The sequence below is a fragment of the Cyprinodon tularosa genome, unplaced genomic scaffold, assembly GCF_016077235.1.
Source record: "Cyprinodon tularosa strain WSP-4 unplaced genomic scaffold, ASM1607723v1 ctg269, whole genome shotgun sequence".
Taxonomy (NCBI): domain Eukaryota; kingdom Metazoa; phylum Chordata; class Actinopteri; order Cyprinodontiformes; family Cyprinodontidae; genus Cyprinodon; species Cyprinodon tularosa.
The window spans coordinates 147,399-166,766 of NW_024038973.1; the positions used below are offsets into that span (position 1 = coordinate 147,399).

At 37.7% G+C, this 19,368-nt stretch overlaps 1 protein-coding gene across 8 annotated transcripts in view; it reads left to right on the forward strand.

The window, feature by feature from the left end:
• Positions 1 to 16,169: 16,169 nt before the first annotated feature.
• Positions 16,170 to 19,368, forward strand: part of LOC119786222 (RNA-binding protein Musashi homolog 2) — a 387,008-nt gene continuing 383,809 nt past the window's right edge. For all 8 annotated transcript variants that reach the window (XM_038289416.1, XM_038289417.1, XM_038289418.1 and 5 more), the window contains exons 1-4: positions 16,170 to 16,394; positions 16,749 to 16,789; positions 17,124 to 17,205; positions 17,770 to 17,854. In XM_038289416.1, coding sequence (XP_038145344.1) covers positions 16,333 to 16,394; positions 16,749 to 16,789; positions 17,124 to 17,205; positions 17,770 to 17,854 — 270 coding nt within the window. In that variant the 5' untranslated portion in view covers positions 16,170 to 16,332. The remainder of the gene's footprint in view (positions 16,395 to 16,748; positions 16,790 to 17,123; positions 17,206 to 17,769; positions 17,855 to 19,368) is intronic.

Here is a 19,368-nt window from a genome sequence, read left to right on the forward strand (position 1 = left end):
CAGCTTTCATTGTTTGCATCCTTAAACTAAAGCCAAAGTTTACCGAACAATTTAAGCTTGAATCATTCTTGATGCGTCTGCACGGTCCATGCGTCCAAATTACTTTATTTTGGGCTTCCATGGTCACTCTGCATGGTCTCCTCCAAAAAAAAAAAAAAAAAAAAAAAAAAAAAAAAAAAAAAAAAAACGGGTTTAAAAGTCTAATTCTGTTTCACGACAGTCAGAAAAATGACTTCTTAAATATAATCTCGGAACACATTGGTTTATAGTTTATTTCTCAGCAGAATATTCAACAGTTAATTTCCTCTCAGCTCCATCAAATCATCTCCTTGGGACAACAAGCACAGCTTTTCTCAAGACATTTTTAATGGTGTGAAGGACATGTCATGGTGACATCTTCATCTTACACCACTCGGAAGGCAATAGTTGTGGGGGTTGTAGGTATAGATGCTGGCTTTCAGTATTTGCTGGGTTTTTCTCCCCTCCAGCCACTGAAAGGTCTCCTATGAGTAAGCACAGGTCCATATCAAGGTCGAACCTGTTGTAGATACCATTTTATTCCGTTTCCTTGAAACAAAACTTGGGTCTGATTTTGTTAAAAACTTTTAAAACCACATGTTTTGCTCTCACAGCCAGTCAGCCTATTAGATGTTGCTGATCAACCGCAGTCCTACACCCTGATTATGATTTGGGGGTGTTTGGTTTAGGGTTGGGAAGGCAGAGATTGTGGTTGCAGGGCTTAGAGGTGCATCTATTTTGTTGCATTTTTGTCCTATGGTAAGTTTCTTCAGCGGTGAACCTCTTTGGTGGAAGTGTGCCCCCATGGTAAGGGGGGATTTGTTGCATTAGCACTATGCCCTATTGGGGGGTGGCCCTGTTGGAGTACTAATGGGGTTATAGTAGAGGCTGTTTGTCTTGTGGCCGCTGTGGTTGGCTGGAGTGGCCACGGATAGGATTGGGGCTCATCAGGTGGTTGATTCAGGACAGGTTAGGTTTAGATAAGTGTTTATTAAGGTAATGGTCTGGGTAAGGCCATAGGGATTTTACCATAGGGTCTGTAACCTGTGGCTCCAGAGCTGCAAGTGACTCTTTGGACCTTTCACAACGGCTCTCAAAAATGTTGGCCTGAAATTATAAGATCCAGCAAATTTTATATAAAGTAGGTGATATAAAAGGTGCAGGTTATTAATAAACACATTTTTAAAGTTTTGATCTCATTATTTAATAAAAATGTGTTTTATAACATATTATCTTATAGAGGAAAACAAAATCAATCCCTTTTACAACAGTTTAGTTTTTCTTTATTTCTAAACCATGAAAGTCATAGCTATAAATTTTTCATTAACTAGAACATTTGCTGTGTAGAATAAAAGTAGGCCTATTAATTTCATTGACAAAAATAGAATAAAAATAGCTGTTTATTTTGTTTAAAGCTGTTTTAAATGTCATTGGTCAGAAAAAATACATATAAACATTTAATTCTGGTTAGGATATCGAAGACACCAGAGATGGAGGTCAGGTGTTGCCGATCCTAGCTGCTCTGTGATGGAGCTGGAAAATGGCTTCCATGTCTCAGATTCAAGCCAAAAAAATAATTATCATTATTATGAAATCAGGAAAATAAGCGTTTGAGCATTGGTTCCGCATTAAGGGAGCAAAGGGAATAAGAAGAAACCAAAGGTTTCCTTCTGGACAGGAGAGTTCAGCCTTTTCTAATGCTAACCTTTAGTTAATTTGTATCTATCACTTTTAAAATTAAAATAAAATGGTAGCTCCATAACAATGACCTTTCCCATAGTAGATATTTAGTAATAACTTGTCATTTTAAACAGTTGCGGCTCAAAACCAGCTTTATTTAGCTTGACTTAATGGAAAAATGGCTCTTTGGATTGTAAAGATTGCAGATCTCTGAAGGGGGTACAGAAGAAAGACATTTTAGGGATGAAAAAGAAAGCTTTAAAAAAAGTAATTGATAGACTTCATCAAATTTATGTCCGTCTTAAAGGGAGGTTACTGCCGTCCTGCAACTGGGGAGATTTTTTTACTTAATTCCAGAGGAAATAAGGCAGAGCTGCTCCTGGATGTCTTGGGAAAAAAATATTTTTTTAGTGTATGAAAGTTTTTTTGTTTTTGTTCAGGATTTGTTTTGTTATACTGTTGTCAGTTCTGTGAGCTTTAGCTTTAAAAGATTTTGAATATTGTTCTATGATGTGCTGTTCTGGGAGGGCAAGGGAAGGGTGGGGATTTGTTCTTTTATGTAAATTTTTGTATATCCTTCTGGAAAATGTAATAAAAAAAATAAAAAAAGATTTTGAATATTGACACACAGATGTAAGTTTATTGTATGAGTTGGCATGCCAATCCAGTCTATCACTGAGAAACAGAGTCAAATGCAAAAGTGTTGCATTGTGAGGTGTCCTTAATGACTAATATTTACAACAGATCATGACAACTACAATGTGGTTATTTTAATGTTGACAGTAATCATTTATAGTGAATCAAAAAAAGCAAGATTACTGAACTTGAAAGCATCAAAGGATTTAAATATCACTTGTATATAACACTTCAGAGTGGCTGTGATGAATCTGATAACTCTGATCAGATGCAGCGCCCAATCAGAAACTGATATCCAATAAGGATAACATTTGAAATTAATATCAAATATTTATCTGTAGTTTGACTGCTGTATTTTCAAAAGCCCCTTTATACAAAATGAAAGTCATTCAGCTGTGAGGATGGAGAAGAAGAGGAGAAAGCTTCAGGATAGAGAGGGGAAGACAATAGGTTGGTCTAGGCTAGCTGGAAATGTGGGAGCAGCAAATTCATATAAAGTTATTCACCATTGAAAAACATTTATTATAAAAATTCTATTTACTTGTGTTAATTATCACTTGTTTTACTATATGACCTAACGGAGAAGGTAGCAGGCATTGGGTGATGGAGACAGACATGAGATTGGTGATGGCATCTGGTAAGCATAATTAAACTAGTTAGATCACAAAAACTTAGAACCAGAACAGATCAAATATCTGCTGATCACCTATTCACTGAGTCCTTTTGGGAAAATTATTGCAGGCAGACAGCAAATCAATCACCACCAAGGAGAATGTGGAACAGAGAGGTACAGATGAGAGTGTGCACAGAAAGCCTGTGATAATAGTTTTCTAGTAGTTATAGCATAGTAATCTGAGATCTTTTAAGCATCTAAAGTAAAATAACCCATTCGTTAGAGCTGCCTTTCACTGTTGAACTGTTAACTGAGAATAATTGAGGTCCAATTATTAATATTATTATTATTTTTACACATGTTTTTTAAGCTGCTCTATTTTTCTTCTATTTCATTATCTCATTCATGTAAAGCACTTGTCCATGTACTGATTTGTGCGATACAAATAAACTTGCCTTGCCTGTATATCATCAGTCCATAAATTAATATGCATACCTTTAGAACGCCCTTAGAAAATAAACAATTTACTTTTTTTCTTGCCAGTTTGGGTCAAACTACATCAGCTGAATCATAGTGATAATAATTAATATTTTTACATAAAGATGGCATTCATTGTCTCTAAATGACAGACTGTAGCAGCAACTTGTTATTTCTTTCAAATGTTTAGTAAGGACTAGTCTTTTTACTCATTGCCAAAAGCAAAAACTTAAAAGTATGCTTGTTCATTTTTAAAGTTAATAAAGTTTAAACTATAAGTTGTGAAATCTGTGTGAAATTATTTAATTTTTGGCATCAAGGGATCAAATGGAAACTCGGCTTGCTCAGTCCAAGGTCGGCTCTGCTTTTAAATCTAAGACTTTTGTCGAAAATGCAGAAAAAAAGAAAGAGTGCAGTGTCTTTTTTTGGAAGTTTATTACTCTAAAATAAAGTTTGGATTAATTATCCTTCTGAGAAACTAAGAATAAGAATCTGTGTAACACTTCCTCATTTTGTAGATGTATGAGAAAAAAGACTAACCTTAGTTTGTATTTTTCACAGCCTTATACCTCATAGGCATTAATCATTTTACTTTCACAATGATAGACATTTGTCCACAAATAAAAACTTAAGAAAAACTTTAAATTGAATCTTCCATACAGGCTTTGCCCAAAATGCTAATTTTAAACAAATGTGAACCACCCACAGCTCTAAAAATCTCAACACAATCTGAAGTCTACTAATTCTCCAAACCTTTATATGTTGATATTTTTCCTACTCTCAGTCTAAATTTGCACAGATAGTAACATAACTATATGCCATTTAAAGGGCAGCTCTTATCTCTTTTAAAATCAGTATGAGCAAATCTCAGCGGTACCAAAACTTCTGCATGCCTCACCACATGTATGTGTTTCTTTTTTCCCTGTCTGCCCTTTTTTCTGGTGTGCAACTTTACAACATCACTTCCAAATGCTTTAGGTGCCAGCAAGCTGGCCTGCAAGCCAATTATTTTCTCTGTAGACAGCACAAAGTAGTGTCAGCTTTCTCCTCTGGCTTCTCCTAATAACTGACAAGGTGTGGAGGGCGAGCATCATTTACTGCTGCCATGCCTCCCCTCTTCATCTCACCACCCGAGCTTGTTTTCAGTGAGTTTCCCTCTCACTTCCAGCCACATCCAATAAGACTCACTCTGGATGTACTTCTTTGTACTGCCCTCTTGTGTTCTTGAGCATTTAATTTACCCTCACCTTTTCTTTGACAATCCTATACAGACAGGTTTTAAAAAGGCATGCATTACCCCGATAACACATGCAGTGATTGTTGGAGTGCATGGTGTGTTTTTGCTTTGAACATATTTGTTGCTAACAGGTTGATTTTCTACTGTTTTATAGGACACAAAACTGCCTACTTTGCAGAAGCTGTAAGTTACCTGCAACTGTACATCTTCTCTGAGATGTAATATGAGAAAAAAAGTCTAAAGACTCTAAAAATCCTAGGTCAGCCGTCTCAGCTCCTCCCTCTGCAATCTTAAGAATGCACACTATCCTTGCTTTTAGGGAGAGAGGCCACTGTAAACTTGGTGAACCTGGTTTTGCTTCATATTTGTGCACATATCCTCTTAAATAGCAGAAATCTTGACTATTTAAGTGTAAGATATATAAGCATAAGAGGGCACAGACATGTAATTAGAGCTGCTTTTGAATATACTTGCTCCAAGTGCCCTCTTGTGGTGACTGACACTGTTTATCATCAAACGTTAAGTTTAAACATAGGCTAAGTTAGGAAGAGGTTTGTACCTCAAAGTCACAATAATTTTCAATTTCTCTTAAAAATCAATACTAGCGAACAGAAATCATTTGTATTCTAGTTCTTACACGGTGTGGATAATTGTGGACTTAAAATATCCTAAACTAAATGAGCCTGGTTAGTGGCAGATGCTGCAGTGTAAATATATGGGGTGAGCATTTATTGGTATTTGCACAATGGAAACTATGAATCATGCTGTATGAGAGTATTACCTTGGATATCTAACACACCGGCTCCCTAAGCAGACCTCCAAAAGCATTCTGTCTGAGCCTAGTCTGCTGGTATTTAAAAACTCTAGCAAAACTAAAAACAAGTATGGTTAAAAAATTTAAAAAATCAGCAAATATTTTCCTTCCATTTCTGATAAACTGGCCAAACGATAGTTTCTGCCAATATTTGTTTTTTATTTCTTCCTTCTATCAGCATCGGCCGATACATGGGTGCAATATCTAAATTTTATTTTGTGCATTCAGCTGTTCAGTGTAATAATAGCTGTTTATTTTTGTTCCAATTAAAAGAAACAGTATTTCTCATTATTGTGCAATTTATTTAGGAAGAAAAAGAAATATGGCTTAAAGAATCAGACTCCAAATAGGCAGATTAATCAGGGATCGGTCAACCTGTATCTGTCCAACTGTAGTTCTGACAACCATTAATCACTTTAATGCACATCTGCAGCACCAGTCTCTGTTCTCCCAACAGCTGTGTGGCCAGGATATGTTCTATCAGCAAGCAGAGGAGAGGTTTTGTGAGACAAAGTGAAAATAAACAGTGAGGGACTGGAAACTCACTTCCTTTATTAAAGGTTTTTCCTTTGCAACCTAAAATGTTTTAACCCTAAAAAGTCTCTTTAAGCTAATGCTGTCATGGTTCTCCCCTTTTGGGACTCTGAGTTTTTAGTTTTTAGTTATTAGTTATTCTGTTTTGTTGATCTTTGGTTTAATTTCCATTATAATTAAGCAGTCTTTAGTTACTCTCTGTTGCCCCCTTGTGCTTGTTTCCTTTTCTTCTTTCTTCCATCTAGTTAGTTCTACTCACTCCTGCTCCTTAGTCAGCTCATTAGTCCATCCTTTGTTCTGTTCACCTTGTATACTCCACCTCTGCAGTCACTCTGTGCTGGTTTCTTGTTGATGTTTTGCTTTTTCCTCATCACAGGCTCCACATGTAAGTTTTCCTGAAGTTTTTTGGTTCCTTGTATTTTTTTGTACTTTGGATTTTTGCCCTAAGTTAACTTATTAAATCTTCAATACTCACCTCTGCTAATAATAATAATACAAATAATAATAATACAAATGTAAAAGCTGGAAAAGCAGCTAAAATGCTATATATACGATTCAAGTAATTTGGAAGAAAGACACTTAAAAGTCTAACTGTTGCAAAAGCAACTTGTTTTTGGAAATGAGCATAAAAAATATGCAAAGGACTCATGGAGTTCTACTGGAGCAACCAACAATATAGAGACTAGTCCCTGATACAGCAGGAGAGTTCAAGTCCATACCATGACCAATTTTTTTTATCCTATTTGGATTATTTTGCTTTGTATGATTGTATGTTTGCCTCCAAGATTAGCTCTCGCATGGTTAAAATGATGCAAACTTAAGGATTATCATTTCTGTGTTTTCCTGACCTTCCATCGATCCTACAATCATTCCATTGGACTGATTGTCAAAATCAACTGATGAGGAAGATAAGTGCAGCATTTACAAGCTTCCACCAATCCAAACATGTATTTACAATAATATTAGGTTCAAAATAAAATTATATTTATACTATCTCTTTTGGGTAAATAGGAGGACTCAATTATTATCATTTATCTCCTGTTGCATACTTTCAATACTTTTTCAGCTTTTTTAAACAAACATAGATTATTCAGATTTTTGCAGACTGTCTTTTTAATTTGTCATATTTAAATGGAGTGAATTAAAATAAAATATTTTTCTTCAATGAAAAACTTCTAAAAGTTCTCATTAAAGAGCCTCAGACCAACAGTGACCCAAAGTGCACATGTTGTAATTCCTGTTATCACAGAGCAGAGCTATTGTGCTACACGCATAATGATACACAAAGTGACTTACCTTTGACAAGGCCACTGCCGGCCGTCCGTAGCTAAAACAATGGCACCAATTTCGATCCGCTTTGATCCTTGGGTCACATTATCAAATGTGGCCCCGGAATTAGGCTGGTACCCAACCAAAGGACGTTCAAATGCTGTAGATAAACTTTATCTGATCAACCTAATCTGTATTGACAGCCTTGGTCTATATGCCAAAGCTCGATATCTCTTTGAGCCAAGAGCCGTGTTTTTCAGTCTGGCCACTGATGAGGCAAAAAAAAAGGAACAGAAATCAGAAAGAAATAAAACCATTTTCCAGCTGCAGGAAAGACTGATGAGACAGGCAAAATTCAACCCTGCAGCATGGTGGTGGTGTGGGTGGGGGTGTGGGGTGAGGTTGTGGTATCTCTCGCTCTCATCTCAATGGCACAGACAAGGCAAGGTCAGCGGTAAGGTCAGTGGTTGCAGAATGGAAGTGGTTGGCAACTGAGAGAATGTGTTGTGGCAGCTAGTTAGGGAAAAAAAGGCAGAGAGCAAAAATGAAACAAGTGAGAAAAGACTGGTTAAAAAACACGAAATGAGGCAGGAGACGGAGATCGCCACTTTAGCCGTTTGTCCTGAGAGGCTTCCTTACCATTCTCAGCCTCAGAGAGATGTTTCCAAGGAGCTGACCATATTAGCTTGTGTAAACGAGGTCTGATGTGCTTTTTAAGGCTGGAGAATATCCGGTCACAGGAGTTCTACTCGCAAAATTATAAATTCACTTGAACACATATTCAAAACTTATAAAAATAATCCCTACTTTTTATAGAAATCAAGGTAAGAAAAACACTTACCTGACTGCCCTGGTTCCATGTTCAGTTCTTGAAAGCAACAAAAAAAGGAGGGTTTTGCATGTTTTTGCTCTACAGGTGACACCACAGCTCCATCATCTGCCACGCACGTCTCTCTCTGGAGTCGTGCAAGCAACAGCCAGAACGTTCCAGGAAGCTGCAGGGGCATGAGCTTATCTCTCAGCCCAGTGGAGCAGGTAAACGATGTCGTCATCATCCACTTGTGCAGGAGCTTGATTGGCCCAAAAAGAGCCGTGTGTGCGATTGAGAGCCATCGAGGTCGGAGATGCAGATTTCCTCTCCTGTGATGAAGCATTCATTTTCTGGGCAATTTGGGAAAAACTTGTGTTGGATCTTTTGCCTCTGCCTACTTGAAAAGACTGTGATTTTTTCTTATTCTTTGTGGTACTTTGAGCAATGATCCGGGGCCCTTTGGGGCACCACGGGCTAATTCATGCTACCTTGAGTTACTTTGGAGCATTTAACGAGGATTGAATATTTTCTAAAATCTCCTTGCACAATTAACAATCACAGAGGAGCCTCTAGGATAGAAGAATCTTAAATCTCAATATCTCCGTTTCTTTTTCTCATATGAAATGTGTAATAATGTGGATGTCTGAATATCACAGCAGTCCATCTACCTGTGTGTAGCCTCTGGCACAGTTTAATTAACTCATCTGTGTGGTTACAGAAGGCATAATGGGAAGGGAAATCATTAATCAGAAGAAGATCCTTCCTACTGATCTCATTTCAAACTGTTTCTCAAAAAGACACACAATCCCGGTAATCCTCCCAAATCATGATCAGTTGACAGGGTTTAAACACAGCCGCCCCACAGGAAACACAGGAATCGATCAGAAGAACTGAAATGTTATTTGCCAAGATTCATCACTCTTTAATCCTGGTTGGCCGAAATGGACTCAGTGCAGAAATGTTAAATGATTATAGGCGAGATGATAGAGCAGGTATGGTCCACTGTTAGATATGGGGCTAATTCCTAAAATAGGGATGTCAATTATGCATGTTTCTGCCTGGCCCCTTTTCCTGCAGCTTGAGGGGTATGTTAGCTTGAAAATGATGGAAAAGAATGAAGAGAGAGGACACTAGAGGGAGACAGTTTGCTCACATCTGAAGTCTAGTGCAGGATTTTACCTTGAGGGCTTTTTTTTTTTTTTTTTTTACTGCTGTAGCTGCTGGAGACAAAATCAATCTTTCTAAAATAATCAATATGAATTCCTCCACAACTTCCAAAGATGACCCCCAAGCATCCAAGTGATCCTCATGACAAATGGTCCAATGAGACAGAAGCTGTTTTCTTGGAGCTCTGGCAGCTCATTCACATGTAAGTAACTTTGAGAACATCTGGTGAGTTTATGTTGTTAATAAGCAAAATTCCCATTCAGTTTTACTCTAAGAACATCAGGCACCGATTTCCCTTTGGGAGGTCAATGCATTTTAAATGATTTATTTCCAGGTTGCATTTTTTTGACAAAATGTGCTACAGAGGATTTTAGGAATGTTTTTGTTTCTTTTCAAGGTCAGGTAAAGATTGTGAAGGTGTAAAATGATTACAAGATGCCTCTTCTCAAAACAGCCTCTCATGACGTTGCTCTTCTCCTGCCCCTCCACCCCCGTTAGCTTTAACACACTATCAAGTATGCTTCTTCCTTCAGTTCCTTTAAATCCCCCAGTTTTTATGCAACAGAGAGTTTTTTTTCCTTCTACTCTCAATTGTGAAGCGCTTCATATTTTACTGCTGAATACAGGGTTGCACCAATACACTGTGAGGCTTGCAGAAAATCTTTTCCTTTTTCCCTAAATGTTATGTAAATGACGATGAGCTCTGGGGATGCAGGACACAAAAGATGTCTTCCTTGAAATGCCTTGTCCCCCAATTAATCAAAACATTGTCAGCCGCTGTCACCTTCATAAATGTGTCCAAGTAATGGTGATGGAACTGTGCATCATTTTCAAGGAAAAAAAAAAGAAGGGTTTGCACATACTTTTTTAATAAAGAAGAAAATTAAGCCTGTTTTTTTTTTGTTTTGCTTTGTTTTTTTATTCAGTAGTATACGCTCAACTGACCCAACCAGCATGGCTGTCAGATTGAAGTTGCTTAGAATGGAATAAACATTTTAGACACTTTCGTCCGACTGAGGGAGCACAGCTTTATTTAAAAATCTATACAGATTTCTCTTTCAGTCTGTGTTAAACATAGATCTGGAGGCTGAAATCTTGAGCTCACTTGCATCTGCCTGCAAAAGCCCTCAAACCCATTTCAGTTTCCACATTTGTCACATTAGAACCAATACCTGTAATATTTGCTGTGCAGCAGAGGGCTAAAGTGGACATAAAAAAATATATGTATGAGTTAACATTTGTTTTGCTTTTTCCAAAAAGAAATCTAGTGCGGATAGTGAGAACTGGTGGTCACCCCTTTTCTCTTTTATACCTCTTGACTGATTAGAGGTCATCTACTTAGTAATCAAACTCCACCTGTTTGAATGTTTATTATCTCTTGCATTGTGAAGGCATCATTATGAGCAAGGAAAGCAGCAGACAAGTGAAATAATTTAAATTTAAGCAATATCCTACATTTTTTGACAATCTGATGAAGAAGTTTTGAATCCAGCATCTGAAAATGGAATTTGTAGGAGGAAAATGGATTTTTTGAAGCTGCAAAAGTACCAAGAATTGATCCTCCTACTAAGCAAAGGGACAGACTGAGAAAGAGAAGCTGATTTCACTGAAGCAGTAAATAGGTCGGTGGTAACTCTGGAGGAGCTGCAGAGATCCACAGCTCAGCTATTAATCATGTATTCCATTAAATAGCCCATTCTTTCAGAAAGCCGTTATTAAAGAAATACACTTCTGGATAATTTCCACAGTTTGCCTTGGCAAACATGGAGAAGGAGGTGCTCTGTTTAAAACATAGCTAAACTAAACATTCTATGTTGTTTTTTTAACCTAAAATCCAACACAATATATCCCCTTGAACACGCCACCCCCACTGCAAAGCACGGTGGTTGCAGCATCATGCTACAGGGATCATAGAAGACCTGACTGATTGTGCAAAAGACTCGAGACTAGAGGCTTCCAGCAGAACAGTGACTTTAAAAATGATCCTATAGTTGTCATGGGATGATTGAGATCAATCAATAAAATCATATCAGGAGATTGCTTTGACCCGAGTGTGCTTGGGCTAAAGATAAGTTCAAATTGCCTCAATGTTCAAAGCTGGAAGCTGAGTTACATAAACATCCTCCGAATTTACCAGATTTAAATATGTTGAAAAAACATCTTAAAAAAATCGGCTATACTTTGCATGTCATGTAATTGAAAAAAAAAACACTTTTTAGATTTTCTTGCAGGAGCATTCAAGATATAAAAAGGGTTTGCAAACTTTCTCCAGGGACTCTCTGTGGTTGGGATTGCGTGAGGTGGTGGTGCTAGATTTAAAACGCTGTAGGGAACATTTTCTTTGCCACAAAGGTGTCTTGTTGAAATGTGCATCCCCTTTGTAAACTATGATAAAATGTCACACTAACTGTACCTTCTCAGGCATGTTCAGCTTGGCTCCCGTCATGGCACAGTGAATGGAAAGGCAGTAATAACTATGTTAAGAAAACAGAATAATTCACAATCCCACCGTGAAATCAGATCCTCCAGTGTTTTTATTTTAAGCATAAAACAGAGGTCGCTCTTGGTGTGTTGAATCCACAGTGATTTTCCTACACCTCACGATGGGCTTTAGAGCTTTTTGTTTCATAAAGCTTGTTTTCAACATGAATTTACAACCTTCCTTATTTGTTTGCATCTGTGCAGCTGAAGGAGAGCATGCATGTTTTTTGCAGGGGGACAGAAAGAACATTCCTCCCATTTGACAACAGTAATGTAATCATAAATGCATACCAAAATATCAGGAGACAGAACCATAGTGCAAAGACGGTGTAATAGTCTTTCACGTTCTGCGTCATATTTCCATTTTCTATGACACTCCGGTGCTGCGAGGAATTACCATTTGGCTCTGCACCTTTGTTTCAGAGCTACAGACGACTCCTGGGTGGAAAGTCCCAGAACTAATGACAGACTTTTAGCTGCTAAACTGACAAAAGTGTTGTTATTTTGGTTTTATCTTCGGCATTGTTTCAAAAACATGCTGCATGGCCAGATAAGAAATTCCCTGTGGTGGAACCCTCAACAGTCAGGGAAGACAGGCCTATTCAAAAGACGTCTCTGACTGTGAATAATAAACCAGGATCACGAGTCACATTTCACATGGAAAGCTGGGAGTCTCCTCATGCTGGAATTAATGAGAACTGTATTTATATAACATTTTTGTTCGACTCCTGACTCGTTTTAAAATACTGACTCAGATCCTTAACACTACTTCCCCTCCACATACCATTCAGTCTTAATATTTTACTAACCTTTTTATTCTTTTTACTTCCTCAAGGTTATTAGGAGGAAGAGCCAGCTTATCTCCATGTACCGTGTGCAGAGGGCAGGGCTGACAGCTCATTATAGGTCATCTACATGAAAAGATCCATAATTACACTACTGTATGTACGTATACCAGACTTTATTGATCCCCATGGGAAATTTCTTTTTGTTGGCTATTGTGATGAATAAGGCAGCTGAAGGTGAGACCTTTGGGTCACCGGCTGAGATTCAGTATCTTGCTCAGGGACACGTGAACAGAGCTGAACATTGATTTTGTGCCTCCAAGAGCTTTCTTTAATTTATCTGTCCTAAAACCACTGCTCAATCTTAGCTGCATTTCATCACTTTTGGTGGGAGATGCTTTAATAATTCAGCAAACGGAGTGTATTGTTACAACTTCAGTTCTGATAGCGTAGCTATATCATGTTTAAAGATGAGATGTAGCTGCGAAAAGCAGACAGAGGGAGTAAATTGTGAAGTTGCACTTAGTTCATCGCAACGATTTTCAAAGTATTTCTAGTCTTTTAACACTTTCTCACATTTCAACCACAGACTTTGATGTGTTTTGTGCAACAGATCGTCACAAAGTAGTGCAAAATGTGAAAGTGTAAGCTAAATAAGATGCAGTTCTTTACACTTTTTTTTAAATTAAAAAGCTGGATATTCTATCTTTATTCAGTTTACTCTGATACCCTTAAGAAATGCCAGTGAACCAATTGTTTTTAGTAATTAGAAGTTATCATATTATTAACTGATTTTAAGCATAATTATTATTAATGAACACACTAAATAGGTAGGAGATAAAGTGGTGAAGAACTTTAAGAACAAAGTTCATCTATAAAGCAATATGACGAAAGTTTAACCATCTTGGAGCATTTTTTTTACTTCATAAAACTTCTATAAGTGGTTGGTACCAAACTCCAGCAGTCAATTTGCAAGACCGATTGGCATGCCATTTCATTAAAGGTATGAGTGCACCCTCTCACACCTGAGGGCAATTTAAAGCAACAATTTATCAACGTGCATATTTTTGGTCAGTGGCAGGAAGCCAGAGTGTTAGTAGAAAATCAACACATGTAAGGAGGGGAATAAACATAGAAACTTGAAACTTTCTTGCAGCGAGTCAACAGTAGGAACAACTACACCAGGGTGCAGTTGAGTTTTATTTTTAGCTGAAAAAATGGAATATGGCACTGTTGCAATTCACCAACCTTTAAACCGACTGGGAGAGAAATGTCGAGTCAAAAAAAGCAGTGCCTGACTTGTGAACAGGATCCCTGGATGCCTGAACTCCTCCACCTGAGGCGGAACCTCTCGTCCAGACGGAAGGAATCAAGCCACCTTTTGGAATGGTCGTTCTATGTTCCTACCCAGACCTTATGGTCATAGCTAGAGGTTGACCCAGGACACAATGCAAAGATTCAGAGGTTATGCATAGATATCGTTCAACAAAACAATCCTAAGTTATGTGCTTTAGAAACCAAGAAAGAGTCTAAGAAGAAAATAACTTAATAAAAAAAAAAGCCCTTTTCAAAGATAATAAACACAATGTAGGGAAAACCACGCGGTATAAAGCGGTTTGGTTGAAATTTCTGACCTTCATTTAAAGCCACTTTTGAACCACATTAAATAACTCTGCCCCATACAGTCAATGAGACATTGTGTTGTCACCATTACGCACAGGGCATAGACTTGTTCAGCAAGAGCATGGTTCATAGAAGATTATTAGGGCCGAGACGTTAATTTTGATTAATAAATAAGAAACCTTTTAACACTTAAAAAAAAATTAACACAATTAATTGCATTTTCTGCAAAGGTGGGAACCTTTGTACTTTATGTTTCTTGTCAACCCATAAATCTGATGCACAAGTGGCATCACAGGAGTTCAAAATTGAAAACCATGACTGGATCCAAACACCTCAATCTAAGCTTTGACAGAAGTACCTCTGCAGTCGCCATAATAGTGCCATCTGAATACTGCTGGCAGTTAGGAAGGAGCTAGGACAAGGAACACGGATTATTTGTGTCAGTAACTGGCTTAACGAGAAAAAGTAGTCTCCGTAGGTAATTTTGAAAATTGCTCTAAAGCTCCATATTTAATTGCACTTGTTAACCTAATAAGGGTAATGCTTCATGCAGAACTGCATTGGCATTCTGTCAGTAGTAGAAATTAAACGTTATCTACTATACAGGCAAAATTGCATGTCTTGTTGCTATATATATTTCTTACTATATTTGTTGCAAATAATTGTGCTATAATTAAAGTTAGTATACTGTTCACGCTTCTATGGATTAGTTTTATACAGAAATTGCATAAATTATCAATACGTTCTAAAAAAAGCTAAAATATATTAATGTTTAACCAATCTGATGGTTGAATAGCCTAAATAGTTGGATTAGTAACAATAAATATATTGTTGTTGTGCTAATATAATTATCTAGATCTTTCTTGAAGAGAATAAAATGTTTCTTGAATTTAAAAGGTGGTTTATTCAGTCAATAAAAGGTTTTTGATTAAAATGTGATTCATTGGGATTATTATTAATGAATAACTGGATGGTTGATTAAACATTTTAAATGTGTGTCACCATTAAGAAATATATTTGAAATATATGGGGGAGTGGTGGGCAAGTGGTTAGGGCATAGAACTTGGAATCCTGGATATGAGTTTGAGCCCCACTCCCACAGAATGCCACTCTGGGTCTCTGAGAAAGACCCTTAACCCCCACTGCTCCCTGGGCACCCCATGATGGCAGCCCACTGCTCCCCAAGGGGATGGGTTAAATGCACAGATAAATTTCTCCAATGTGAGGTCAATAAAGTTAAATTATTATTATTATTAAAAGACATACAACCAAAAAACGTTTTGGTTTAAAAGTGACACACTATGACACAGTTCAGATGTGCTTTAAAACTTCCCCAATGCCCTATAGCTGCCTCTGAGAAAGTAGATAGAAAATAAACATCTTTTTTTTTGTTACTATCAAAATTCAAACAAGACTGAAGCTTATGGTGCTGCACGGCACACTTAGCTTCTCACATTGCACAGCTTTCAGGTAGATCTTTGATTATTTTCTCACGCATCACAACCAGGATGAACTATTAAGTCATGTATTTTTATTTTCTTGCTGATGTTGAAGATCTCAGTGTAAATAATGGGAAATACTTTTCTTTCCATTGGCAGTGTTTTTAATAGATTATAACTGGTATAATCTACTAAAACTGGGCCTGGTTCTGCTGGAGGTGTCCTCCTGTTAAAAGGGAGTTTTTCCTCTCCACTGTCGCTACAAGCATGCTTAGTGTGAGGGATTGCATCCGAGTCAGTGAGTCCATGCAATCAACTGGTTTCTCTTAGACTTTGAATCAATTTGACTGTATAATCTGGTGAACATGGTCATGTGTTGTGAATTGGCACTATATAAATAAACTGAATTAAAATATTTGTAATAGACTTTTACTGATTTAGGAGAGCAAATAGCCAGTTGCACCTTATTGCTTAATTAAACGACAAATCGGAGGATTGCTTTGCAGATTGCCTGAATTGACGTCAATTGGATTGGTTAGGTGACAGAGCCAGGCTCCGCCCCCTGTGGGCTAAGGTAGAGCACGCTGAGAGAGGGAGGAGGGAGCAGGGGGCTGAGCGGATCCCACGTGTGACGCTTTCATTCCCGGCTCAGTAATATTCTCATAGCGGGGCTTTGCATATCTCCTGCCCTATCTGTGTGTGTCTGTCACTGTTACTGTAGTCCCAGCCTCTATAGTTTGGAATAGATATGGAAGGAGACGGGAGTCAAGCCACGTCCGGAAGCTTAAATGATTCACAACATGACCCGGGGTAAGAATCTGCAAAATGAAACCTTAACCTACGTTTTTCTTTTATTATTTTCATTTTATTTTCATGTTTCAACGTCTTGGAGAGGACTTGGAGCGCCGTGCTGGATCCGTCCTCGCGCAGTGCGCACTTAAACCCGTGCACGGGTCCGTTCCCAGACGCAGTTTGAAACAGCACAGCTTTTGTAGCGAGAGTGGCCTCCCCTTCTTTATTTAATGAAGATACATTGCAATTACTAAGCGCGAATGCGCTTTCATAGTCTCCCTTTATCCTTTAAGGTCGCTTTTAGAAGTAGTTAGTCGTCAAAATGGCCGAACTGACATCTGGACTCACTTCTGTTGTGTTTTCCCCTTACAGTAAAATGTTTATCGGTGGCCTCAGCTGGCAAACCTCACCAGGTGAGACTGTTATTCTCTTTTGACGCCGTGTCCAGTATTTCTTCTTGTTTTTCTTTATTATTTAATGTCGCTGAGACTGAGTGCTCGTTAGCTGCTGGCGGTGTCTGTGCGAATGTGTCCCTGTGCAGTGCTGTTCTGTATGGGATATCTCAGTAGTGTGTTATTTTTGATCTCCGTCCATCTGAAGTCCTCTATTCGACCCCTATGCGCATCGCGGGGTGTTCTTTTTTTTTTCTCCCTTCCTTCCTTTCCATTTTTTTTACATTTTATTTTTTTTAAATGCGTGCCCATATGTTTTCTGTCAAATAACCCGACATATTCTCTCTGTTCACAGACAGCCTTAGAGACTATTTTAGTAAATTCGGAGAAATAAGAGAATGTATGGTGATGAGAGACCCCACGACAAAACGCTCAAGGTAAATGCAGGGCTTTTTTTTCTTCCTCTCTCTCTCTCTCTTACTTTTCCTTCCCACTGCACATGACGATATCGCTTTACTTTGACCGTGTTTAGTGTTAATCCAGCTTGTGTGAGCGCGCGCGCGCATGTGTGTGTCCCCTGTCTGCGCGCGCGCGCCTGCGTGTGGTTTCACCGCGAGCCCAGATAAGCTTAAACGCGCGCTGCTGTAAAGCTGCGGCCGAATGCAATTTGACATTGACTTTGTGACTGCACCACAATGTTGGTGGAGCGTCGTCTCACTGTGTAACATACCACATAATGTTCAGCACTGTCCCCCCTCCCTCCTCACCCACTCTCCTCACCCTCCTCACCCCAAGCCTGTTTGAAATCTCAGCTACAATGTGTTTATTTACTAAGAAATATTGGAGCAGTGATAAGGTCACATTCATTTAACGTTTTTTTCTTCTTTTTCTAACTTTTATTTTTTTAATCTATTCTCATTAGTGTCTTTTTGAAAGAAAATAAATTTTTTTTGTTTATTGTTCAATTAAATTCTAAAACTGTGTTTGTTTCTGTTTTGCAGAGGATTTGGGTTTGTTACGTTTACAGATGCTGCCAGTGTAGATAAAGTCTTAGCTCAACAGCACCACGAATTAGATTCAAAGACGGTGAGTTTATCCTTTTTCCACTTATATAAGACTTTTATTCATGTTTTGCCAACTGTCACTTCTCTCCCCCCCCCCTACTTTGCCTGAGGGCCCCCCTGGCCAAACACCTATTAAGGTTAACAGGCTGCTTTAGTCAAAGTCAGGTGCATTGACTTAAAATTACTTAAAATGTGCAGGATCTTATATTTGCATGTGTTCACCTCTCTCTCTAGCAGCGATCCCATATTTGATGTGGACGCAAAGGACCGTGCTTTTTTTTTTTCAAGCTTCTGTTTGATCACTTTTGATGTACTGATCATCTAAGTGTTAAAAAGAATGGGCTTCAAGCACAGACCCCTAGACACACACTCAAAATGCTGTTTTTGTATTTATAATCCATACTAATCTCTTTAAAAAACCCACCACGCTGCTCAAACTAACTATTGAATTTAGTAAAATATAATTACATCATATAAATGTATTAGAGTGGTAGCAATCAATGAGGAGAAACGAGATGAATATTTGGCGTTACAAACATGCTATGGGGGAAAAAAATGCAGCGGTCTGATTTTTTTGACCAAATTGATCTACGTACATTGAATTTTTGTGTGGTCTGATAGGGGGTTAAAAATTTGTCATCAGTGAAATGATTAAAGGTTTTAGAGGAATATCTTACAGTGATTGATTACATAAAATTCAGCTAAAGGGAAAATTGTCAGAGATTTCTTCTTCTCAATATCTAGATTTGGAGGCACAGTGTGTGTAGTAGCAGATACACATTCAAGAAACACTAGTTGTATAATCATAATCTGAAGGATGCAGTATATTGTGTTTTTATTTATTTTTATATTTATACTAATCTAAAATGCTTGTTGTTTTTTGGACACCAGACTGTATTCCTTATTTTTTTATTTTATTTGAGACATTAATCTTTCTGCATGGTCTTCAGGATGGCTCTTTGTTGCAGGCTTTACATCTTTAAACTGGCTTTTGGGTTTGGTATTTTTTTGTTTTCGAAAGTTTCAAAAGAAACTTTTCAAAGTACAACTTTTATTTAAATAATAAAAACACATGCTTTCTGTTTTTCTTTTTACTTACACACACACACATATACACACACACACACACACAAAGAGGATCTGAGACAACATTTTTGCCCATTTAGGATCAAATTTTATATATATATATATATATATATATATATATATATATATATATATATATATATATATATATAATAATAATTTGATCCTAAATGGGCAAAATGTTGTCTCAGATCCTCTTTCTCCCTTTCAAATCAGGATCATTTCCCCCAGTCTTCCACTTAAAGATCATCTATCTATCAGCTCAATTACTGTGTTATAGGACAATTAGTCATAAAGCCAGACATTCCCTGTATGAAGAGCAAAAGCAAGGTGAAATTACGCATAGGTAACATCAACAGCGGCTATAGAAAGGAATCCATAGAGGCACGATAAGAGCCTGTTTATTTTATTTTTTTGGGGGGGTTCAAGCATACTTTGAATCTTGAGCAG